This window comes from Rhinatrema bivittatum, chromosome 6, assembly GCF_901001135.1.
Source record: "Rhinatrema bivittatum chromosome 6, aRhiBiv1.1, whole genome shotgun sequence".
In the NCBI taxonomy this organism is placed as follows: Eukaryota; Metazoa; Chordata; class Amphibia; order Gymnophiona; family Rhinatrematidae; genus Rhinatrema; species Rhinatrema bivittatum.
Window position 1 is genome coordinate 142,258,607 of NC_042620.1, and position 26,478 is coordinate 142,285,084.

The window sequence follows — 26,478 nt, forward strand, 5'->3', positions numbered from 1 at the left end:
ATTGGCTCGGCACGCGTAAACCCCGGGATTTATGCACGCCGGGGTTTAAAAATTTACCCTTCATGGCGCATCAAAAATTCTTCTGCCTGTGAGTATGGAGAACCTATGTAAACACCAGAACACATTATAAGTTAATGTCCCCAATGCAAGTCTGATGGTAGCAGAATTGATGTGTGCATACATTTACATGAACTGGAAACAGGTGTTCCTGTTTTTTTGGTTTTTTTTAATTTTGAAAAGTATGCCTTTAAGTCCTGTTGATCTTTTGCCTTTGAGAAGAGGGTGGCTCAGTCCTTTCCTGAAGATTTCTTGCCCAGAAATTCTTTGAATGCTGATAATGCTGCTCTCCTTGCCAATATGGTTGTTGGAGGTATTGTTTTTCTTCTTTCATCACTGTGTTCCTTGAAAGCATATTAAATAATGAACTGGTGCTGCTTTAATTGAAGGTAGATATTGCATTACACTATTTTTCTAAATATTTTAGTTTGTTGACAGGCAAATGTCTTTCTACCTAGAGATTGCAAATAATGATAAAATAGAAATGCATCAATTTATAATACTTTTATATAGTCTAATATATACTGAGATACATAATTGCAGATATGTTATACTTCATATTTTTAGGATCTTAGTTGTTTTACATAGGATTATTGCTTGGATCTTGGTGCCAACGGCCCCATGCTTCAAGGATCAGATCATTACTAACCTTATAGAGCCGTGTCAGGAGAAGTTTAGTACCTTCTTGATTTGACTAAATAGGAAGTTCTGTAAAAAGTTGATTTAATAATGGTTAGTACATAGTTCAAGTGGTACAGCAGGTTTAAGGAGCTTCCATAATTCTGAGAAACTGGGAGTAAACACAAGTACCATGCTGGGTCAGACCATGGTCAATAGAGCCTAGCATTCTGTCTCCAATGGAATGCTGGGCTCTTTCTACTTTAGGTGCTGCAAATACCTTTAAAAAATTAAGAGTCTTTGAGTACAAAGCTGAAAGCCTAGGAAACCATCTTTACTTCCAGTCAATCAGTGTTCCAGGTGATTCACAAAGCTTTTTTCCAAATAGATAAAGAATGGGGGGGAAAAAGCCTTAATGAATTGGGCCCTAAATGTGATTCTGATAATTCTTAGCACTTGACTGCCTTTAGGAAGCCATTGAAAACAATGCTGCAACCCCTTGGGGGTTTAGTCTGACCTCATTTGTTCTTTTTTGTGGGGAAGGGAGGGTGCCTCCCCTATACCTGGTAGTGGTATAATTTTAAAAAAAATTTGTACAAGAAATTTAATACTGCAAAGTGTTACATACTTCAGTAACTGCCAAAAGTAAGAACTGTTTTATTGACCTTTGAAGGTTTTTTTCATCATAAAGTTTACAGTTTGTCTTCTGAATCCTTTTTTTGGCTTTCTTTCCGTTTTCCTTCTTTCTTTACCTCTCCTTTACCATAAACCCTTTAACAATATTTATCTCATCTTATTTTTCATTTTGCTCTTTTCTACCTGTTTTTCTGCTGACAGCCCTTCACTTTTCCCTATCCCATCTGGATTCTTCTTCTTTATTTATTTAAAAGTACTTCTATCCCACAATCTACATAAGTAGCCCTAGGTGGCTTATAATAAAAACATACAAGTCAAAACTATAAAAATAACATCACAATAACAAGAACAGCAAAGCAAAAAATAATATCCCTTTCTCCTATCCTTTCAGTTTACCCTCAATTTTTCACATTCACAACCTCTTGTTTGCTTTCCTGCCCTTACCCATTTCTTCTTTCAACTTTATTTAAGCCCTCTACTTTCCTGCCTCTGATTCCCAGTCTTTTGCCTTCCCCTCCTGTTTTCCCTTCTCAGTCACTCTTCTTATCTCTTTCCATCTGTGCTTCCCCAGCCTTGATGGTCCTGCTCATTACTCCCACCCCAGCTATAATCATCCCCCTTAGTCATTTCACATCAGTTTCAATTTGTGCTGCTTTCCTTAAAGCAACCCAGAGTGGCTTGCAACATGATAAAATACAGCACAAAATAAATTACAAAATGCAAAATAGAAAATTGCAATATCAAATAACAGTATCACACACTTCTTCCAGTATTCACTGACCAAATCCCCCTTCATTTACAGAAGACTGGACAAAAAAACTCCCCCCCCCCCCAGCCATCTCCTCAATGCCCTCTCAGCCTCAACCATATCTACTCAGTGCACATGCGCCGCCCCCCCCCCTCCCCCCCCAAGCCATAGTCATTCCTGTCAGTGCTCCTCATCCCTGCCTCTCTCATCCTCCCTCAATGCCTTTGGCCTTGGTCATCTTACCTAACTGTTAGTGGCAGAATGTGGCTGATGGTATCCACTACTGGGATGTTGAATAAGTGCTTGTGCATGCACGTGCCATTCCCGTGGTGGTCCTACTTGCTGTCATCTCTATTTGTAATGCATGTGCTGACTTTCGGAAACCAGTGCTGTTGTAGAGACAGCATCAGGACTGCCAGTTGGGACAGGGAGCACTTGCGTATGTAATCCTTCTAATTTCCCCATGGTAGATTCTGTCAGCCACACTCTGTCACTAGCTCCAGGTTTTTTGTTGAATCTCTGACGGACCAGATACGATTGATTGACAAACCGGGTACAGCCCACAGGCTGCAGTTTGGAGATCTCTGCTGTACACCACCTTTCTTACTGCACTTTAACTCTTCTGCTGGCTCCTTTTCTCTCTTTGCTGAACTCTCTTCAAGTCCCACTTCAACACCTAGTTTTGCCAACTGTCTCTGCTTTACTTGTATCTGATTTGGAATACATTTATATTATTTGGGGAGATGTAATTCAAACTGTATATTGAAAAATACACATTTTCTTCCTGTTTTGAAAAAAATGAAGCGAAAAAGTATACCCATAAGCCCTGCATAAAAAGAATCTCATTTGTTGAATCAGAGGAGTGTGTGGTTCTCAGGAAGGCAATGCCATTGAAGTCTGTGGCAGATGAATGGCCTGTGATTAGGAAGGGAAGTCACTTTCTGTATTATGGCTGTTGTGAGGTAAACTGTTCTCTTCCTAAAACAGGATTTTGGTAGGCTGCTTTATCCTTTATATATTTTTATTAGTAGTAGAATTTCCCTCAATGAAACAAAGAGAAAGAGAAGATATATTTGGCTAGCTCAAGCCAACCCTTAGATGGTGAGTATGTAATAATGCTACTTTCCCTGGGGAGTTTAGCTAGTGTCATCATGGTGACCAGAGTCGGGTTCTGACTTGGCATTTCAGAGGCACCAGGTTTATGCAACCTAGAAAATATACGTGTGTATAAGTATTTTTAGCATGATATCCGGGTATAACTAAGGGTTAGAAATGTAATATCATCTCTTTCTTCAAATCCTATGCTGCCGGGGTGATTAGTAGGAAAAAGAGTGGATTAGTAAAATATTGAATACATGTTTTTGAATGTAAACTTAATGCATATAAAAATAAACTAGTAGACATTTAGGTTTGTGCACTCAGAATTGTTTTACATATCACTTTTTTCAAAATGTTTGGCTTAGACATTCTGTTCTTGATACAATAATTGGTTAATCTGAAACATGCCCAGAAATTACTAGCAGTATCCCCTGTCAGAAAGTATGCATTTAATGGGCTCTCATGTTCCAGAGCTTTCTCAGCAGGTCAGGCAGTGTAATAACATCCTTGCATTAATCAGCAGCTAAGATTTATATCTGTACCTGTGGCCCTGCACTAATATAGACGGAAATAAACAACATCGCGTTTTATGGTAGCAGTAACATCTTGGTGTGGATAGAAGCATTGAAATCTGAGCACTTTTGGTGAAGAAGATGTGATTTGACCCATCAGAATGAGTGATAAAATGATTCATGTTGTCGAGTAAATAGTTCACAAGGTACATGCATTAAAGATACTGCAAGTTTGTTAGTATTTTTACAGACTCATGGCTTATAGAAAACTGAATGACTGGTACCTCAGAAAGTAGTAAAAATGGTAAGGGATAAGAAAAATGACAATTCTATTCCTGCACAAAAAAGATGGGTTGGATGTACTAGTGAGTTGGGAAAAAAAAAAGAAAAAGTAGTTTTTCAATATCTGCTTTTGTTTTTCATTAAAAATATGTCTGGTGTAATTAAAACCTTTTTCATGTCTGATTTGTGTGTGATTTGGCTCTTTTTAGGGAACATGGATACACAGGATCTTATTCAAGATCATTTTTTTCATAGGATGGGGGAAAAGTCCTTTTGAGTAAAACCCTTAGTTGACTTATATGTAACTGTATTTTGAAATGTATATTGGACTTTTTTCCCCATTTAAACAAATGTAAAATATCTTTCATCACAAATTGTATCATAACTTGCCTATTTCTGATTCATTGTCTTGGAAAAATGCAAGATCTTTATTATCTATGCATAAACAGTCCATATCATTTATTGCAACCATTCTGTGTTGAGTAAGTGCATTGCGTTTGTGATTAATGATTGAAATCAAAGTGCTTCTTTTTTTTTTTCTTGCAACTCTTACCCCAGTTATGAAGCTGGTGTTTTCCTCCAATATTGTGATATATGAGTTATGCCACTTCTGATGCTTGATCACAAACCATATCTGTAAATGGAACCCTACAGAACTTTAGCAGCAGATATCACTGGTCCCTGTAGTCTGTAATTTCTGTATTGAGTTTTCAGGTTTGCGTTACTGAGGGAAAACACAAAGATGCAGGTGACTCCAGATACTGGCATAAATATTTTGTTCTTCCTCTGAGTGTTGTTCATGCAACTTGCATTTGATATTTGTACCATTCTGTTCCTTAGTAACTCCTATACAGTGTACTTTTAACATCAGGGTGGCTCAGTTTGTCATGTGTAATTCAGCACGTATACACATGAGCTCATGTGGGTGACACATAGGGGAAATGGAAGAAGAATCTCTATACCCATGTGTGAAATCCACACTCTAGAGCAAGCACTGTTGGACTCAGCAATTGCTGGTATTTTCTAGATGTTCTTTTAGCTGCATGCCTTGCTGGTAAAACACTCATTTAGCTGCATAGAGAAATTTAGCAGGTCAGAGGTGTGTTTGAATAAAATGTGTGGGGAAAGCCTGGAGTTTATTCTAGAATGGTTGGGGTAGAAGACTAAAAGAAAGTATAAAGAACTGGTGGCATAATGCTGCATCTCTTAAATAGTGTACAGCTCTGGAACACTGGATTTACACAAATTCGGGTTATGGGCTGTGGAATGTCACACATTCATGGGCAGTTGCATAAATGTTTAGGAGCACGTAATGCTGCAGATGACTTGAGTTCAACAAATCTAAATTTAATATTAAGGTTTTGACTCTGTGCCATCATGTTTCAGGCAGTTATTTGGCAGAAGGCCAGGGTGTCGGATCACAAGATGGCTCTGCTGTCAGTCCTGGGAACTGCCATCATGAGCAGCATGGTACCATTTCAACACCAATGTGAAGATCCTCAGGTTAGTTTAAAATACCAAAGCTAAAAAAGCAACAGCCCTCAAACACGTCAAATAATTTCAGAAAGGAAAACTTCCTCACCAGACGAAGTTGTAAAATTCTTTGTGGGTGTTTAATGTTAAAATACAGAACTTAGGCACCCTTAAAAGCATAATAGTCATGTTTAAATTGTTTTGTCTGAAATGTGAGGGTTGTTCCCCATGTGCCATGCACTAGGCTGTCATTTCCTCCCCCCCCCCCCCCGTGTGTAGCTTAGGAAGGAACTGACAGACTCCGTGAGGTCTTGGAGCTCCATTTGGAAACAGGATGTATATTCTCTTGCCATATGCCAAGCCCTCAATCACACAGAAAATAATTTTGAATGTAAAATTCTTCTCCTTTGTGGGTGAGTGGGTGGGGAGTGTTTTGTAAATGTATTTTAGCCTACACCAGAACTCAAGGACCATATAATAAGTCTGGTTTCAGGATATCTGCAATGAATATTCATCCAATATATTTGCATGCATTATTGGCAAAAATTCCACATTTCAGTTATACTGAAATTTAGAACTATTTGTGATCCTGGAGATTTGATCTGGAAGAGCTCTGCCTTAAATGTGTCACAGAGAGAGTCTGCTTCTCACTCCCTAAAACCAGTAACCATTTTTAGTAGGATTAGCTTTCACTTCATCTGAAGAAAGAGGGGTGGGAGGTCCTATGTGGCCTCAAAAGTTCATATACTACAACATATTTGGATAGTTCTTTTGTTGTGTGACTAAAAAAAAATTAAAACTTTCAAAGAATTCAGTTTTTCAAGGATATAGATTTTGTCTATATTAGAATGATGTTTTCACAGCATATATTTTTTAATACACATAAATATACTAAAATATTAAGATTGACAAAGAGCAAGACTTGATGTTGCATTTACAGGGTAATTTTTATAATGGTGCGCTTAGGCCTAAAGCTTTTACTGAATTTCCACTGTGAAAATTAGTGTGTTTGTGCAGAAAGCAGTCAGACACCTGCTTGTTGGCACATGTGCCAGTAGATTTATGTGCATATTTTTGAAAACTGAAATTATGCATATAAATATTCTCACCCTCTCCCTCTTTCTTCATAATACTTCTTTCCAGTGTGCTAGAAGCACGTTCCTTTTCCACGCACTTCCTGGGACAATTTTCTAAAAGCCTAGTGATGCTCATAAAACCATGTTTTATATGTGTAAATGCTTTCGAAAATCAGGCTCTTAGAAAAGAAATGACAAATTTACCTTTGCCTGACCATCTTTATACATTAAATATCATAAAGTCTCTTTGTATTTTCTAATGCAGTAACTTCTCTATATGCTGTTTTACATGTGTTCCATCGCTAGCATTCTATCCTAGAAAAGACATATTGTTCAGATACTGTTTTGCTTAGTTTTTGATCCGGCAGTTTCCTTCTGCTCCTTTGGGCTTCCAGCTCAGTCTAAACCAGAGCCAGGATAAGCCATGCACCTTCATTTGTAATTTAATGGGGGATTTTTATCCCCTATTTTATATCTCCTCCAAACTTACTTTAGTCATTGCCAGGATAGTCCTCAACTGGAGTCCATGCATCAGGTCTCCTTCCAGAATACTGCAATCATGGACCCTTGTAGTAGGTTCTGGAATGAGATGTTTGTCTTGTGGTCAGACAGACTATGAAAAAAAATCAGAGTTGTTTACCTGTAACAGGTGTTCTCCCAGGACAGCAGGATGTTAGTCCTCACATATGGGTGACATCATCAGATGGAGCCCTGTCACGGAACACTTTTGTCAAAATTTCTAGAACTTTGACTGGCACACTGAGCATGCCCAGCATGCCACTAACTCTGCAGCCACCAGGGGTCCCCCTTCAGTCTCGTTTGTAGCAAAAGTACGAGCAAAAAATAAAATAATAAAATGTAAGCGAACCAACTCTGTGGGGTGGCGGGCGGGTTTCATGAGGACTAACATCCTGCTGTCCTGGGAGAACACCTGTTACAGGTAAGCAACTCTGCTTTCTCCCAGGACAAGCAAGATTGTAGTCCTCACATATGGGTGAATAGCAAGCTACAGGCTGAGTCATATGTATGAGGCCAAGCAGCACTGAACATGTGCAACAGGCACAACAACTGGGGTGCTGTTGGCAAGGATGAGGCAGCCTGAAATTCACAGTGGGTCGAGGTAGGACGAGTTGAGTTCCTACACTGGAAACAAATTTCTTAGGACTGGCCAAAGACGGAATCCTGTCACCCAGCCTTGTCCAGGTAGTAGTGAGCTGCGAAGGTGTGGAGAGAGCTCCATGTCACAGCCCTGAAGATGTCAGTAATTGGTACTGAACTGTAGTGTGCTACTGACGTTGCCATTGCTCTGACTGAGTGTGCCTTCACTCGTCCCTGTAGTGGAAGGCCTGCTTGCTGGTAACAGAATGCAATGCAGTCTGCCAACCAGTTTGACAGTGTTTGCTTGCCCACTGCATTCCCAAGTTTGTTCTTATCAAAAGATACAGAGTTGGGTGGACTTCCTGTGGGCTGTAGTGCAGTCTAAGTAAAACGCAAGAGCACACTTACAATGCAAGGTGTGGAGAGCTCGCTCACCTGGGTGAGCGTGAGGTCTTGGAAAGAAGTGGGCAAGACTATGGACTGATTTAAATGGAAATCGGTTACCACCTTAGGAAGGAATTTAGGGTGAGTGCAGAGAACCACCCGTCATGGAGGAACCTTATGTAGGGTGAGTAGGCCACAAGGGCCTGTAACTCACTCACTCTGCGAGCAGACGTGATGGTTACTAGGAAAAGAACTTTCCATGTAAGGTATCTGAGATCGCAGGAATGCAAGGGCTCAAAAGGAGATTGCATGAGCTGTGCAAGTACCACATTGAGGTCCCATGCCACGACCGGTGGCTGTAGAGGAGGCTTAAGCTGTACTAAGCCTCTCATGAAGCGACTCACCAGGGGTTGAGCCATTATCGGGGCATCCCCTATTTCTTGGTGGTAAGCGGAGATGGCACTAAGATGCACTCGGATGGATGATGTCTGGAGACCAGATTCCGAGAGGTGCCAGAGATAATCTAACAGACTCGATGTGGGGCAAGAAAAGGGATCCAAGCCCTTTTGTGTGCACCACAAGGTAAATCTCTTCCATTTTGAGTGGTAGGATTACCACGTGGAAGGCTTTCGTGAAGCTACTAGGACTTGAGATACGTCACTTGAAAGGTTGAGTGCTTGTAGTATCAGCCTTTCAACATCCAGGCCGTCAGAGAGAGGGCCTGGACGTTCGGGTGGCGTAACTTGTCGTGATTCTGTATTATGAGGTTAGGCGACGTGCCCAGGTGAATGGGGTCCTGGACAGAAAGGTCATGAAGTATGGGAAACCAAATTTGGTGCGGCCAATACGGGGCTATGAGAATCATTAAGCCTCGGTCCTGTTGTAGCTTCTCGAGAGTCTTGCTTATTAGCGGAATTGGAGGATTTGCATAAAGCAGGCTTTTGTTCCAGGGATGGGCGAAGGCATCTCTGGGTGGTGCATGCCGGTCACTGTGCAGGGAGCAGAAGCTTTCCACTTTGTGGTTCTGACTAGGCGCAAAGAGGTCGATGGTCGGATGACCCCACCGGTGGAAGATTATGCTTGCAACCGAGGGATCCAGAGACCATTCGTGAGGCTGGAAACATTGGCTGAGGCGATCCGCCAGTGCATTCTGTGTGCTTGCTAGATTAGTGACTTGCAGAAGAATGGAATGCGACGGGGCCCAGGCCCAAATCTGCGCCGTCTCCTGGCAAAGCAGATAAGAGCCCATGCCCCTCTGTTTGTTCAGGTACCACATTGTGTTGTGTCCGTTGCTATCCGACGTCTGTGCTCCGCCCACCTTACCTTGTTGGCGACTCCCTTCGGGGTTGATGGAAGGCTAGCTGCTGCGGCATCTCCTGGCCATCCTCCTCCAGCGTTCTCGGACCGGCTCGAAGCTGCAAGCCGCCATATTGACCAGATGCCTAAGGGTGCGTGTGCGCATGCAGCCCGACTGATGTACCAGCGTTGGCGCGAACCTCAGGGGCGTTCCCCTGAGATGACGTCACTAGCTCCAGATATTTAAGGTCTCAGTTTTCGCTAACAAGACGACTTAGCAAGGGGATTCATTACCTAGCTTCCTCATGGTTGCTGCGGATGGGATTTGCTCTCCGCAACCCTAGCTACTCTGCCTCCTCGGACTTCACTAGAGGTACCCGCTTCTCGGGGGCCTCGCGCTCTCTTTTTTTCTTTGCAGGTCGCAGTCCAGAACCGGTACTCGCTCCTCGAGGGCCTTCGTCCCGGACTTGCTCTTGAATACCTCTTCTGCTAAAAAGTCATCGCTGCTTCAACATCAGTGGGTTCCATCTATCTCTCAGAGCTTTCCCTGGGTTCAGGTACTCACTCCTCGAGGGCCTAATGCATACCTACTCCTGGGTTGCCTTAAGAGACTATTGTGGGAGTGTTACCATCAAGGACTTGTTCCTGAACGCTGCATGCTTTGCCTACTCACTCTCTTAGTTTCTCTACAGCTCAGCCATACTGGGATTGCTGTTCCAATACCTGAGGGACTACATCCCAGCTGGGCGCTTCCAGCTCACTACTGCCACCTCTGGTGGTTTACTATATTATCTAATAAAAAAGAACTAGTATGTGTCTGTCTCTACACTAAGCCTGACCAGTGGTCCCTCTCGGGATTTCTCCGAAGGGCGTGGTCATCTGCCACTGGTCCAAAGATCCACCCACAACTATTCATAACAGCTTTAACAACAGAGCTTTCTGACACATTGCAACTTGGTTGTCTCTTTGAATCAGGACAACTTTGTTGGAGAGGCAATCGTGAAATGCATAAAGGGCGTACCGCATCACTTGAAGCTCCAGAAAGTTGATTTGATGGGTCACTTCGGTTGTTGTCCAAGTCCCTTGAGTTTGAAGGCCTTGGACGTGGGTTCCCCAACCTAGGTTGGAGGTGTCCATAATTAAGGTCACCTGAGGAGCCTGTTGCTGGAAAGGAAGACCCACTTGTACGTTGGCTTTGTTGGAGGCACCGTACAAGTGGGTTTTTGTTGGAGGCAAGGGATAGACGAAGCTGGCTTGTTATGTATACCAGGGACGACAGTGGCTGAGTAGCTTGTCGCCACTAGATTTCAGAGTCCATTGGGTCACTCTCATGGCCAGGCGTGCCATAAGGGTGACATGGACTGTTTGATGCCATGTGGCCGAGCAACCTGAGTAGCTGCACGGAAAAAAAGAGACTGAAGGGGAACCCCTGGTGGCTGCAGGGTTAGTGGCATGCTGGGCTTGCTCAGTGTACCAGTCAAAGTTCTAGAAACTTTGACAAAAGTGTTCCGTGACAGGGCTCCATCTGTGAGGACTACCATCACACCCATATGTGAGGACTACCATCCTGCTTGACCTGGGAGAACAACACTTACTATGTCCTATATGAAACAATGAAAAGATATATTTTTCTATATAATATATGCACAGAACAGGTGCTTATAAGAACACCTGAGACAAATAAAACAGAATATATACAGTATGACAGCACAATAAGCAAGAGTAAATATCTTAGTTCCCCAATTAATAGGGCATAATTATATGCAGAAACTGTCACCTTTCCTGGGAAAGTGTCTCCAGCCCTCCCAAATGGTGAGTCAGCTATTCAAGTTCTTGGTTGGAGACAAATCAGTGCTGGAGATCCCTATCATGGTGAAATTTGTTGTACTATCTGTCATCTCTCATCAAGGAATCAGTCTGGCATAGGGTATACTGGGGGTTATGTATGCCTTTTTTGACTATACATGCTCAGAATGATCTCTTTGTTTAACTTTCCTGAAATATTGCCAAGCTATTAATAAATACTTACTGCATATATTCTCTAAGATGGTGGACTTCCTGTCTTTGTTCAATGCTGCTAATAGCCATATTGTGAAATACCCCAAAATAATAACCAGAAATCAGCACATGTATCAGGTAACTAGTAATTACTACTGTTAAAAGAATGTGTGTGTTCCAAAACCTAAAGTGAATCCATGAAGGCCTGGGCAATTGCTAGATGTTTCAGCGCTTAGCTTTTGCTGAAACAACTTGTGCAATACTTTTGACTGATAAAGCCAATTATGAGTTAAGATTTAACTCTTTATATGCTAGCTGGCTTTAAGTTAGTAGTAGTCTTATGCTTTTAATTAAGTGTTCAGTATCTATCTGCTTTGTGATCTAGAGCAGTGGTTCTCAACCTTTTTTTGGCCGGGACACACCTGACAAATGGTTCTCACATGCGTGACACACTGAACATGTGACCATCACGGGGCTAAATGTAAACATGCACTCTGCATCCACAGGAATCCCCTCAACCCTCAGCAATGAGTGCAGAGCAGATCTAGGGCATAACCCGTACAACTCACCATACAAAAAAAAGATATTCTGGTTCTGATGACATCTCAGTAAAAGCAAAACAAACTCCTTTACTACCAGGCACAATAGCCTTCCTTATGAAAAGACAGTAATTTACCACTAATGCATATCCTATTGAGAAAACACATCAAATAAGATTGATACAAATGCCTACATGCTAGTAAAATACCTCACTTTGGTCACACACCCAGAACTGACCTTCACCAAGTACAGAAAAAACACAAATTATAAATATGGAGACAGAAACTGGAACGGAAAACCAAAAAAGCCACTCTGCATACAGTGCGAACCTGGAGTAATGGAAAGAGAAATATAGCACCTAACAGACTCAGGATTTGCAATAATGCACACAAACTAACCTGCACAAAGTTACACCTGTATTACGGAACATACGCAAACAGTAACAACCCTATCTAAGAAATACAACTATTAAACCAGGCCCTAAACACTAAAACATTTCCTATTGGGAAAACAGAATAAGCCAAGCTGCTACAGAGCCCCACACAGAAATCACTGTAAAGTTATACCAAAAATGTTACAAAACAGCTGCTGAACAGAATAATATTCAATTAAATACTCATAAAAATTATTAAAACATGTCCAAATATCAATAAAATATTTCAAAACAGCAGACATCGCATAATACCCAATAATTAAAATGGCAGTCAATCAAGAAAAATAAATTAAAAAAGCCACCCTTACTTACCCTCTCCAGCAACTCTCCTACTCCTTTCCCTTCCAGGCCAATAGCACTAACCAGAAGCAGCAAGGGCTGCTGAAGCTCTGTCCTCAATCTTCTTCCTTAGCACCCACAACCAGTCACTCACGACACTCCCCCCCCCCCCCCCCCCCCCCAGTTAGACCCCACGACCAGTCTCGGTCTCTTTCACACCAGTCATCTTCCTGACCAGTTTCTCTCTCTCACACAGAAACACATCACCTTCCTGACCAGTCTCGCTCTCTCAATCACACTCATGTTCTCTTATATACAAGCTCTCAATCACACACAAAAGCTCTTACACCCATTCACACCAGCTCTCACCCAGGCTTCCATTCACACCCCTACACAAGCTCTCACCCAGGTACCCATTCACACCCTCAGACACAAGCTCTCACCCAGGCACCCATTCACACCCTCAGACACAAGCTCTCACCCAGGCACCCATTCACACCCACAGACACAAGCTCTCACCCAGGCACCCATTCACACCCACAGACACAAGCTCTCACCCAGGCATCCATTCACACCCACAGACACAAGCTCTCACCCAGACATCCATTCACACCCACAGACACAAGCTTTCACCCATGCATCCAATCACACCCACAGACACAAGCTCTCACCCAGGCATTCATTCACACACAAGCTCTCACCCAGGCATTCATTCACACACAAGCTCTCACCCAGGCATTCATTCACACACAAGCTCTCACCCAGGCCCCCATTCACACACAAGCTCTCACCCAGGCTCCCATTCACACACAAGCTCTCACCCAGGCACCCATTCACACACAAGCTCTCACCCAGGCACCCATTCACACACAAGCTCTCACCCAGGCATCCATTCACACCCTCAGACACAAGCTCTCACCCAAGACCCCATTCACACACAAGCTCTCACCCAGGCCCTCATTCACACACAAGCTCTCACCCAGGCATCCATTCACACCCTCAGACACAAGCTCTCACCCAGGCATCTATTCACACCCACAGACACAAGCTCTCACCCAGGCCCCCATTCACACACAGACACACCAGCTCTCACCAAAAATAACTTCTTCCTTCACTGCAGGGATGGGCTCCGGTTCCGCCGTGGCTTTAATCCGGCGGGCCTTCTTTTTTCGGCGCCACGGGGATGGGCGCCTCAGTCAGAGGTCGGGTTTCCTCTTCGTCGCTAGGGGTCGGGTTTTCCTCTTCACCGCTAGGGGGGATGGGCTCCCGTAGCGGCCTTGCACCGTCGGGGTCGGGTTTTCTCTTCACCGCTAGGGGGGATGGGCTCCCGTAGCGGCCTTGCACCGTCAGGGTCGGGTTTTCTCTTCACTGCTAGGGGGGATGGGCTCCCGTAGCGGCCTTGCACCGTCGGGGTCGGGTTTTCTCTTCACCGCTACGGGGATGGGCTCCCGTAGCGGCCTTGCACCGTCGGGGTCGGGTTTTCCTCTTCACCGCTACGGGGATGGGCTCCCGTAGCGGCCTTGCTTCGTCGGGGTTCTACACTGCTATTCCTCCCACCCCACTCCCGGGCAGTGCCATGCCTGCCTCACCGGCCAATCAAAAGGCTTCCTCCCTTCTTCCTACTCCCACTGGCAGGTGGCAGGGAGGAGGCTTCCGATTGGCCTGCGCGGGGAAGGCAAAATGAAGGAGGCTTCCCATTGGGCAGTGGGGGTAGGAAGAAAGGAGGCTTTCAATTGGACCGCGGGGGCTGGAAAAAGGGAGAAGGAAAGTACAACGGGGCAGTGGGACACCGGGAGACGCGACACACCTGCCGGTGTTTGGCGACATACTAGTGTGTCGCGACACCGGTTGAGAAGCACTGATGTAGAGAAAGGGGGGGCTGTGTGTAGGCAGAAAAATGTGCCAGCCTGCTTCTAGCAAAAGGGAGTGTGCAGATTGCTTGTAGAAAAAGGGAGTGAGGGAGATACCTAACATCCCACAAATCTGTAATTTCTTCACTGTTATCTTTTCTTACCAAAAATGTGCAGTACTCCCTAACAAGTTAGGTACTGACCTTATGCACAATAATGGAGTCTAAGTTGCACATTCTGTAATACTAGGGGGAAAAGGTGGGAGCTAGAGAAGGCTGTAAAGCATGAAGCAAGAACTGTTCTCTCAGTATGTATTTCAGTGAAACTAAAAAATAACAGTATTTTTCTCTCATAAAAGACAAAAATTGCACACTAAATTATATGCTAATACAACCCTAAATTCAGCTACTGAGTGTTGCTATTGTTCATAGACTCTGATTCCCTCTTCACCCAGGGATTGTGAATGCTGCCTCAGCTACATCTTTGGCTGTGGCTGACCCGAAAAGCGAAAGATCTGAGCTGGAAATAAAAATCCATGTCTCAGTTAGCCATCTATACCCGAGTGCTAAAACATTTTTTTATTTTTTTTTTTTTTTAAGTGAAAACCCTCATATGTGAGCAGGACATAAAGCTAAACAAAGCTTTTTGTAAACTGTTCACTTATATAGTTACAACTTTTTATTTGTTGACAAGTGTAACAGAAATGCCCGCTCAATGTGTATAATCATGGGGAAAAACACTTTAGTGATACAAATAGCCACTTGATTTGTTATAAAAATTACTTCATTTTGATAACCCCATGAAATAAATTGACATGACACTTATCTTTGAGAAACCACAAGAACGTTAAAATAATCAGCTCTGCTTCTGTTATTATTTGTGGGAGTTGTGAGTGGATCCTTGGGCTGGTGGCAGATGACCACGCCCCTGGGGGAAGATCCTGAGAGGGACCACCGGTCAGGCTCAGAGGTTGGAGACAGACATACACTAGTTCTTTTATTAAACAGTATATTGAACCACCAGAGGTGGCAGTAGTGAGCTGGAAGCACCTGGCTGGGCTGTAGTCCCTCAGATACTGAAACAGCGATCCCGGGATGGCTGGGCTGTAGAGAAACCAAAATTAGTGAGTAGGCAGGGTATGCAGAGGTCCGGTACCGAACCTTGATAGTAACACTCACACAATAGTCTCATAGAAGTAGTCCCTAGGGAGATCAGGGAATGCAAAGTGAGGCGAAGGGACGTCAGTGCACTTTGCCGAGTGGGAGCTCTGATCAACCAATCTTCCAGATAGGGGTAGACGTGGACACTTTGACTCCTGAGGTAGGCCGCTACCACCACGAGGCATTTGGTGAAGATGCGTGGGGCAGATGCAAGGCCAAAAGGTAAGACTCTCTATATTGGAAGTGTTTTGGGCCTACTAGGAATCGCAGGAATCTGCGATGTGACTGAGTAATTGAAATGTGCATGTAGGCATCCTGAAGGTCTAGAGAGCAGAGCCAGTCTCCCCTTTGAAGAAGGGGAAGTAGAGAACCCAAGGTCACCATCTTGAACTTTTCTCTTTGTAGGAATTTGTTGAGAGTGCGAGGATCCAATATTGGGTGCACTCCACCTGACTTTTTTGGTATCATGAAATACCTGGAATAGAACCCTTTCCCCTGTTCTGAGAGGGGCACTGGTTCTATTGCTCGAGATTGGAGGAGGAGGGAATCCGGCGGGACAGAGAAAGTTGAGGTGGTAACCTTTGGATACTATTGACAGTACCCATTGATCTGTGGTGACAATGTGCCATAGGTTGGAGAAGTGGCACAACCGGCCGCCGACCGGAATGGTCGGAAGTGGAAGCTGGGTACTGCTCTCTAGAAAGGAGTCAAAAACCTGCCTCTGGACCTGGTTGTGTGGCTGGCTGTGACTTCTGCCCTCTAGGCTGCCTGGGTTGGCCTTTTTGGTAAGGCTTAGAAGGCCGACCCCTGGAAGCTGGGGGATAGTATCTTCTCTGCCGGTAGAATTGCCTCTTAGAATCCCTCTTAAAAGATATTTTGGATGAAGAAGAGGGATCAGAAGGCAGTAAAGAGAGATGGCGCAGAGTCTCTTGGTGGTCCTTGAGCTGTGCCACTGCTTCTTGAATCTTTTCACCGAAAAGATTATCCCTCACACAGGGCAGGTCACCAATCTGTCTTGTACCTCTGGTCTGAGGTCTGAAGATTTCAGCCAGGCCCATCTCCTTGCACTGATACCAACTGCTGACACCCTGGAAGCGGTGTCAAAGATGTCATACGCTGATCGTACTTCATGCTTGCCAGCATCTAAACCTTTTTGTGCTAGGGCATGAAGCTGGTCCTGGAACTGCAGAGATAAGGCTTCAGCAAAGTCTTGAATCTTTGTGAACAAGGCCCTATTATATTGGGTCATGTAAAGTAGGTAGGATGCAATGTGAGAGATGAGCATTGATCCATGGAATACCCATCTTCCAAATGCATCCAGGAACTTAGGATCTTTCTCTGGGGAAATGGATGAATGAGGTTTGGAGTGCCTGGCCCTCTTTTGGGCGGACTCTGCAACCACCGAGTGATGATCCAACTGAGTTCTTTGAAAGCCAGGGGCTGACTGAACTAAGTAGGTGGCATCTGCTTTTCGATTTACAGATGCCACCGAGCCAGGGTGCTCCCAGTTTCTCTTCAAAAGGTCCAAAAGGATATTATGAATAGGAATGGACATGATTTCTTTTGGACATCGAGAAATTATAGAAGCTCTAGCATCTGGTGTCTAGAGTCTTTTTCTGTCTGAAGCTGGAATGGGACTGTTTCAGACATCTCCTTTACAAAATTAATAAAGGACAGGTCCTCTGGAGGAGAATGCTTCCTTTCATCAGGAGGGGAGGGCTGTGAAGGTAAATCATCAGAATCCCGGGACGAATCGTCGGTTCAAGGATTATAAGGGTCATCACCAGCTCCCAAATGTTCTTCGGAAGGAAGTAACGGAGTTATTCCTGAAGGGCCCTGGCCTGGGCATCGATGGTCCCGAAGGGAGGAATTGAAGTATTGATGGAGGCATTCGAGGGTATCTATGGCGGCATCGCTGGCTTGAGGGAGGCATCGACGGAGGCAAACCGATGGAATTGGTGAACATCGATGGGATGTGTCAGGGGCGGCACTCCCGATGGTGGAATGAGGAGCTGTGTTTCTTCATCTTCCTCCGATGCAAGGGAATTGGCGAGGAAGGGAGTCGGGTCCCTCGGATCCACTGCTGGAAGGGCACCAATCAACTTGTCCATTCTAGCCAATAGCAGTGCAAGCGCCATGGGTATCGGGTCGGTGACTGGAGGAGGAACCGGCACCAGCATCGATGGAAGTTGGAAGCCCTGGAGTGCTTTGCTGATGGCCTCTTGGATCATCCGATCCAATTCCTCATGGAATCCTGGGGCATGAATACCCGGTTCCGGAGTGGGAGGTAGCACTGGCGTAGCCGGAGGGTCCACTGGTGAAGGTGGAATCGTGGATCCCGGCACCAGTCCAGGTGGGGAATGCCTTGGTGATCCAGAGACAGAAGAGGACGAAGCCTTTTCTGTACAGGGCTTCTTTGTCGGAGGGTCAGATGACGTCGATGTCGAGGGTTTACCGGTATCGATGTCCTGAGGTTTACAATGACAGTGTTGATGTTTTCTCGATGTTCACCCCGGTGTTTTTCTTGAGGGGGAACAAAGGGAGTCGACACCCGTGGAGTCGTTGAGGCCGGTAGGGTAGCAGCGGATTCCCGGTGCTGGCGCGATGTAGATGGCACTGATTCAGACGATGTCGAAGCTATCGATGGCATCAGGGTTTTTGGCCGAAAGAGAAGACCCATCTTATCGAGCCGAGCCTTGCGACCTTTTGGTGTCATTTGGGCACATTTGGTGCAAGTAAGGACATCATGGCTGGACCCCAAGCATATCACGCAGACCGTGTGAGGGTCAGTGATGGACATTGTTCGAGTGCAGTCAGGGCACGGACGGAAACCCGAAGCCATGGCTTCGACAAAATGTAGTCGAGGTGTGGTCGATGACTGATAGGCCACGAGGGAAAAACTCGACGGGAATCGTCCGCAAACGGGCAAAAACTTACTGTTCAACTGTGGAGCAAAGAAATCGATAAGGGGACCCCTGTGGGGTAAAATTTTTTGAAATTTTTTTAACAAAGTTCCGTGACGTAAATTCCTGTCAGGAATCTCTGAAGAGCTCCTTAACCCGCGTGGCTACTGCTGCGCGGAAAAAAGAAGACTGAAGGGGGACCCCTGCTGGCTGCAGGGTTGATGCTATGCTGGGCATGCCCAGTAGGTGCCAGTCAAAGTTCTGGAAACTTTGACAAAAGTGTTCCGTGATTAGGCTCCATCCTGATGATGTCACTCATATGTGAGGACTACCATCCTGCTTGTCCTGTGAGAAAACACAGAACCAAGAAACAGGAAAATTGATATTTTGAAGAAGCCAGTTACTTTAATAAAATTTGTTCCTTGTGGCTGTTTATCACCAATTAAGTTAATCATTGGTAATTAGCATATTGTAACTGCAGTAGTTGGGGTTAATTAGGATACAGTGGCGTGTGGTTAGAGTCTTCAAGGGATTCAGTAAATCCCCAGCCCATTGGCATCACTACAGGGTGGCAAGTGCCATCCCAGTTTTATACATCACTTTGGGAAGCAATAAGCCAGACCCCTGCCCAATCCTATCAGTGGATCACACTTTCCTTCACCATCACCCCTCCCCCCCAATCAAATTTATCCAAAAATCATTTCCTGCTGCCGCAGGGCCGGTCTCACAGCTCTTACCATGAGACCAGCCCTGTGGCAGCAGGCGATAGCATTTGGATACATGGATCTTGCTGCTACCCACCCCACAACTTGGCAGGTCGTCACGGTAGCTGAAGAGAGAGAGAGAAGACATAGTGGCTGCCAGTAAACCCCATTCCACTGCCAGGCAAAGACAGGAAAAAGATGCAGTGGCCGCCTGCGGATCCCATCCCGCTGGTGGCTGAAGAAGAGTTCCAGGCCCTGAGTGTGTGTGTGTGTGTGTGTAATGGGGTGGAGGTAATTCCCTGTGTGTGGTTGGGGGTGAGAAGGTGTTTGTGTATGGTGTGTGTGACAGCCTGTGTGGGTGGGTGAGTAAGGGTTTGTGTGTGTAGGCTGGGTAAGAGCCTGTGTGTGGAGGTATATGTGTATGTGTGACTACCTGGGTTGGTGGGTGAGAGCCTGGGTGTGTGTTTATGGGTAGGTGAGATGCTGTGTATGTGTTGGGGAGGGAATGGGTGAGTTGCCTGGGTGGGTAAGAGTTGGGATATGTGTGAGAGCCAGTGCATGTCTGTGGGTGGTTGGATGAGAGCCTGTATGGATGGGTGGGTTAGAAGATAACGTTTTTACAGCTCCCCCTCCCCCAAGTCACAGCAATCTCAGAATGGGTGGAAATTGAAATCTCAGGTATGGAGAGCTAGAGATTTTTTAAATCCTGATTAGTTTCATTATTGGATGATGATTGATATGTCTGCTGTTTTGAAATATTATATTGGTATTTTGGGAATTTTTATAAACATTTTTATGAGGTTTTAAATATTAGATGTTCTATTCATCAGTTTTAAAATATTATTTTCATTAGTATTGTTTTACTTTTATGATTGATATATTATATTTCTTTATTTTGTTGTTTGTTGTGGATAATACTTTGAAATCATGAGCTCAGTGTGCTGCAGCAGTCAAAAAAGCAAACAGAATATTAGGAATTATTAGGAAGGGAATAGTGAATAAAACGGAAAATGTCATAATGCCTCTGTATCGCTCCATGGTGAGAATGCACCTTGAATACTGTGTACATTTCTGGTCACCACATCTCAAAAAAGATATAGTTGCTATGGAGAAGGTACAGAGAAGAGCAACCAAAATGATAAAGGAGTTGGAATAGCTACCCTATGAGGAAAGGCTGAAGATTAGGGCTGTTCAGTTTGGAGAAGAGACGGCTGAGGGGGGATATGATAGACGTCTTTAAAATCATGAGAGGCTTTGAACGAGTAGATGTGAATTGGTTATTTACACTTTCGGATAATAGAAGGTCTAGGGGGCACTCCATAAAATTAGCAAGTAGCACATTTAAGACTAATCAGAGAAAATTCTTTTTCACTCAACGCACAATTAAGCTCTGGAATTTGTTGCCAGAGGATGTGGTTAGTGCAGTTAGTGTAGCTGGGTTTAAAAAAGGTTTGGATAAGTTCTTGGAGGAGAAGTCCATTAATGGCTATTAATCAAGTTGACTTAGGGAATGGCCTCAGCTATTTCTGGCATCAGTAGCATGGGATTTTCTTGGTGTTTTGAAAACTTGCCAGGTTGTTCTGGCCTGGTTTGGCTTCTGTTGGAAACAGGATGCTAGGCTTAATGGACCCTTGGTCTGACCCAGCATGGCAAGTTCTTATGTCTCTTTTTTTGCCTTTGGTAAGGGTCAATCTGTGTTCTGTATTTGTGATCCAACTGAGGGATTCTACCAGTGTATAGTTTCTGTATAGGGATATATAGCAGTCCATCTTATTCTGTTTTCAGTAGGAGGTATATTGGCCTTCTAGGGCCTGATATAATATTTGCAGTGCTTCTCTTTCCTGGGTAGGGTTGTTGCTGTTTGAATCATGGGAGTTAGTGGGGTTTTTTTTAAATGGCAGATTTGTCTCTGGGGTAAACTTTTTATTCTTAGCAGGCTGTCAGATCAATACAGTAAGGCCGCGTTACAAAGAGTGTGGCAGTGCCCGGCGCACCCTCGTTTGCCCCATGCACTGTTCTGATCACATACCGCTTGATACTTTATTTAAATTGCTTGCAAATGCAAGATGCGTCTGCGAAGCGTTAGGCAAAGCGTTAGGCCCGTGCAACCCATTTTACTGTATAGGCGCTTAATACAGCGCCTATACAGTATCCTAGGTGCGCTGGTACCTGGTACCTGTCATTTCAAATGTCATTTCAAAGGTCCTATATGAAAGCGCATAGATGGGCGCGCGTGACGTCACGGCGTACGTCACGCGCGCCCATCTATGCGCTTTCATTGGCTGGAACGCCCATCAATTTGGGCGCTCCGGCCAATGAAAGCACGCCCGTCTATGTGCTTTCATGGGCCGGAACGCCCGTCAATTTGGGCGCTCCGGCCAATGAAAGCGCATAGACGGGCGCGCGTGACGCACACCGTGACGTCACACGCGCCCGTCTATGTGCGTTTGGAGGGTATGTGCAGGGGAGGAAATGAACTGCGGGTCTGAAGTATGTTTGGATGATGGAGGTTGAATCGCAGGTGATGGTAGTGTTCGGCGTACTTTGGATAATGGGGACAGTGAGAATTGTTAGATTGGGGTACTCTGGGCAGATTTCTAGGTGCTGTGTAGGGGGGGAGGGCTAGTAAGGTGGGTTTCCAGACTCGTGCTAGATAAATTTTATGGAAGCTGTAAGGGGAGGGGAGGCAAGTTGGGTGCCATCTTTTGGCAAAGTCTGGGAGCTGTGCAGAGGTTAGGCTGGAGCGCCCAAATCGACGGGCCGATGGAGCCCTAGCTGTTGCCGAGCCAGGAGAACCGGGACCTGCGCGGGGGGGACCGCTGCGAGCCGCTTTCGCCGCCGGCTGCCCCTCCGGAGGGCGGCAGAGAAAGGGAAGGGGCTGCAAAGCAACAAAAGGTAAGTTGGCACATGTCGAGCCGCTTCGGGAGGAGGGGATTTTGGTTTCTTTGGGGGAAAGTTTGCCGTCTACCATTACCCCTGCCTCTAACGCAGGGGTAAGGGTAGGCGGTAAGTTAGCAGGTTTAAACGCGCGGCAAAACGGCAGGGTAAAATAGCGATAGTCGGGGCGCGCGTTACTGTATGGGAGGGAATAGCTAATTTGATCGTTTACATCTGATATACATGCCGCTTGCGGAAGGGGTTTACCCGGGGATTTAAGAGGCGGTAAGAATGGGTTAAAGGGGATAGTGTATCGCGGGTTGGACTAACGCGGCCGAAAAGTGAGTAGAAAGTGGGTTAGGAGCAGGGTAACCGCGGCCCCACTTTACTGTATTGAGCTCTGTGATAGCTTTTATTGGAGCTATATAAGTATTAACCAAAAATATTGTACATGAGTTATTGAGACAATATAGGACCTGTGTAGATGACATCTGAAGAAGGGACTTATGTAGTTTTGACATCTTTTGTATAACATTTTTAGATACATATATATATATATATTTTATTTTACAGGTATTTTATGCAGCCTGGCTTGTTTTCTAAATAAGAGGTATATTGATGTTTTAGAGCCTGATGTAATATTTGCAGTGTTGCCTTTTCGTAGGTAGGGTTGTAGTTTGACTGCTGGCAGTTAGTGCCTTTTTTGGTATGGGCGGTTTACTGTATTGTAATTGTTTATGCATGGCTTTCTGAGGGCCAAGCCTATACCCATTACATGGTAGAACAGGCCTAATGACATATGGGTTCCATGTGTCTTTTGTCTCTAGGGTTGAGGGAGTAAGACTGCTGTAGACCAGGGGGCAGTGCATGTGGAAGGGGAGAGGGGACTGAGGGAGCGAGTTTGAATCCCCTGCTATAATTGTCACTGCATACCACTATTAGAATATCATCTCCCTCCCTCCCTCATTTCTCATCTTGCTATGTACCCAACATTTCTTGTCCCAGAATTGCTGAGATTGCCTGTTCATTGCATGACCTCAAGCACTGATAGCAAGAGCATTTTAATACAAAGGAGTTCACTTCTTAACAATAATGTGAAAGACATAAAACCTTCAAGCTGTCATATTTTAGCCATGCAATCGCAATATGATTAGCATAAATAAATCAATTTAAGTGTAAATGTCTCCATTTTTGGTCACAGCCTAAATCCAAAACTATTGCCCGTCTCAAATGTGCAGGTATTTTCATATGACTAAAAATGATCAGAGATGTGAGAGATGTACATTCAGGGGTTTTCTGGCTCAGTTTGAAATGGACAACTGCATTGCAATTTGTATTTTGAAATGATAGCTTGAACAGACAGTCAATTGCAGTATGTACTCCTAATTGGAAACAAATGTTGCAAATAAAACTGCTTCTCAGTGCACTGGGATTAGGCTGTACTGGATGAGTGCTGTACCAATAAACTGTTAGTTAGGAAGCTGCTGTCCAAGTGACATTACTATAATCTGAGAAAAGCATAAAGGCGTTAAATTAAAAAATCATGAGTGTGCTTGCATACACGTGATTGGTATATAAGTTTTGCTGCTGTCAGGAGCTGCTGCAGATGAACATTATGTCCTCTCGCTAACCTGCAAGACAGTCTCTATGGGTTTTTTGCAGTTAACACCCAGGCTTGGCTTGACAATTCTGTTTATTTTCCTACAGAGGGTATAGTTTGTTAAAACTGAGAGTACACCAGCCTTCATAACCAATTTTATTAATGTTTCAAAGTGATTCAAAGTCACTTTCAAACATATCAGCAGGAACTAGCACATGAAAAGCAAATTTTCTTACCGTAAATGGTGCTTTCCGTAGATAGCAAATTGAGGGGGTCATTTATCAAAATGCGATAAGGCGTTTTCGCATGCGTTAAGGGCTTATCGCATGCGAAAAGCCCCGTTAACGCATGCAATAAGCCTTTACCGCATGCGAAAACGTGTTTAATGCATGCGATAGCACCATTTCATATGGTGCGGTGCAAATTCAGAAAATAGGAGGAGTTAGGGGCAGAGAGTGGGCTGGGTTAGCCTGTCTGCGAAGAGCTATCGCACAGCCGTAACGCCGATTTTAACAACACCTCTTTGAATTGCGTTAGGCTGTGCGATAGCTGCCGTGACCATGCGGTAAGATTTCATCGCCTTTTGCGATGTCTCCCGTAGGCCTATTTGAGGTGAATTGAAGGGGCCCAGTGCCTTGGGGAGGGAGAAGAGAGAGAGCGCCTGGCCATAATGTTATCCCCTTAGGTAGGTATTTGTATCCCCATGGTAGGCCCCCTCGAGGTGGGATTTAGGTATGAGTGTAGGGGGTTAGGGACCACTTTGACATTCTACGTGACACGTACGAGCAGAACAGTGGTCTCTTGTGAAGATCTGATGGCCTTCGGAGTGAGGAAAACTCACTCCAAGATGAGATTTGGGCAATGTTCTCTCCATCTAGCTTGATGTTACCCAGGTAGAGAGTCCATCAAGCTAGGTTGAGAGAACATTGCTCAAATTTCATCTTGGAGTGAGTTTCCTCACTCCGAAGGCCATCAGATCTTCACAAGAGACCACTGTTCTGCTCGTACGTGTCACGTAGAATGTCAAAGTGGGTCCTAACCCCCTACACTCATACCTAAACCCCACCTCGAGGTACTAGGTGGACTTACCATAGGGATACAATACCTACCTAAGGGGATGACATTATGGCCAATCTCTCTCTCTCTCTCTCTCTCTCTCTCTCTTTCACACGCACACTAATAAACATGGTCCACCCAGTGGTCATATGCAGGAAATACAACAGGTCTGACACCTATCGCAAATTCTGATAATGTTATCGCAATGTGCACTAACTTAGCTCTTCGCATAGGTAATTAGTGCAAATTGCGATAAACTGAATTTTTGCATAAACTACGCCCCTTTTGCAATCGCATACGGTACTTACCGCATTTTGATAAATCCAGACCTGAATTAGCCATGCTTCATGGGTGATGTCATCGAGCAGTACTAGGCGGAGCTGACTCTCAGATCTTTAGAGCTTTGGTCCTTCTGGGCATGCGTGGTGGTTCTCATGCAAACAATAGTTCCGGAAGGCTCCTCAATTCTTATCCAGGCAGAGAAAAAAGGAGAAAAAAAATCCAGAGGTATAAAGAAAACACCGTTTACGGTAAGCAAATTTGCTTTTTTCTGTCGATAAACAGGCTGAATTAGCCATGCTTCATGGGGAGTCCCAAGCTGATGTTATTATAAAAAAAACAAACTCCAGATCATTTGAGAAACCAGTATTTCTTTTCCTTTCTCTCTCTCTTTTTTTTTTTTTTTAAACAACTCTGACTCCTCTGTGTACTGCCTTTATCTGGATGAAAATTGGTTCAGTATTGTCTTCCCAATGAGCCATCTTCAGCCACCATTTTATCCAAGCAGTAATGAGAAATAAAGGTGTGCATAGAAGACCAGGTAGCTGCCTTGCACAAAATATCAATAGAAGAAATCTGTAAGTGCACTAATAAAGCTGCTGTAGCCCATACCTGGTGTGCTTGTACAGGATATTATAATGGAATAGACTGGGACTTGTAGCTATATTCTATGTATGAGGTTATCCAATTAGAAAGAGTTCATTTTGCAACTGGAGCTCCCAACTTATCGGGATTATATAACAATCCCAAAAGTTGTTTACTTACCTTCCCATTACCGGAACTTGATAAATATCAACAGATATTTGCAACACAGATAATTATTGCTTTTCATATGACAATCGCCGCCGCTTGGAAACAAGAATTGTCTCCAGGGACAACAGAAATCCTCGAAAACTGGCTAATATTTATTATTTGAACAAACTGAAGTGATCCGTCTCAACACTATGGACAAGTTCTCAAAAACTTGGCAATGTTATGAAACCTGGGTAGTGAATTCAGTGGTATGATGCCACCACCCGAGACCCATTAACGGAATTAACTTTTGACTACTCTTGTGTCCTCTTTCTCTCTTTTAGCTTTTCTTAATGGTATTACATAGAACTATAAGCTATGTGTAATGATGGATGATCATTGGGGGGGGAAAGAAAACTGGAAAATTTGGAGTCGTGTCAAATCTACTCTGCAAGTAGTTGTCACATATGTGAGATTGTTTTGTTGGCAATATTGGCTTTAACAAAACTTTAAATAAAAAAAAATAATAAACCAGACCGGTTTGAGGCACTCCGGAACTGGAGTTGCCTCTCCTTTTTCTAGAGCATTTTTCCTATTAAATATGTTTGCTTCTCATGTATTCGGTCTGCTTGTTTAAAATATAGAGTTGAAAATGTTCATTTGTAAATATATCATTTCAGTTAATTTTGCATTCAAACATACACAATATGTGAGGATTAATTATGTTTTAACATTTCATCCGTTTGTTTTTCACCTTCAGAAATTGGTATCAGACTGCGTGCTCAATCG

The 26,478-nt window shown here is 44.3% G+C and overlaps 1 protein-coding gene and 1 long non-coding RNA gene across 12 annotated transcripts in view; one reads left to right on the forward strand and one right to left on the reverse strand.

Annotated features, from left to right (window-relative positions):
- The window catches only part of PMS1 (PMS1 homolog 1, mismatch repair system component), a 302,687-nt gene that overhangs the window by 79,898 nt on the left and 196,311 nt on the right, over positions 1-26,478 (forward strand). For 8 of the 9 annotated variants that reach the window (XR_003857402.1, XR_003857404.1, XR_003857403.1 and 5 more), the window contains one exon: positions 5,338-5,454. Coding sequence is in view for 6 of the 9 variants with exons in the window: in XM_029606009.1 (XP_029461869.1) it covers positions 5,338-5,454 (117 nt within the window). In the remaining 3 variants the exon portion in view is untranslated. Of the gene's footprint in view, positions 1-393; positions 3,161-5,337; positions 5,455-26,478 lie in introns of those variants that run through there. The other variant, XM_029606012.1, reaches the window with a different exon arrangement.
- LOC115093774 lies at positions 313-25,190 on the reverse strand. Of its 3 annotated transcripts, none has more exons than XR_003857407.1 (5): positions 24,987-25,190; positions 6,991-7,079; positions 4,505-4,675; positions 707-765; positions 313-401 (listed from the first exon to the last, which is right to left on the reverse strand). It is a non-coding gene; the product is annotated as an uncharacterized LOC115093774 (long non-coding RNA). The 3 variants fall into 3 exon arrangements; XR_003857405.1 differs by lacking the exon at positions 313-401 and adding an exon at positions 423-511; XR_003857406.1 differs by lacking the exon at positions 313-401 and adding an exon at positions 423-511 and having other exon boundaries at positions 6,991-7,113.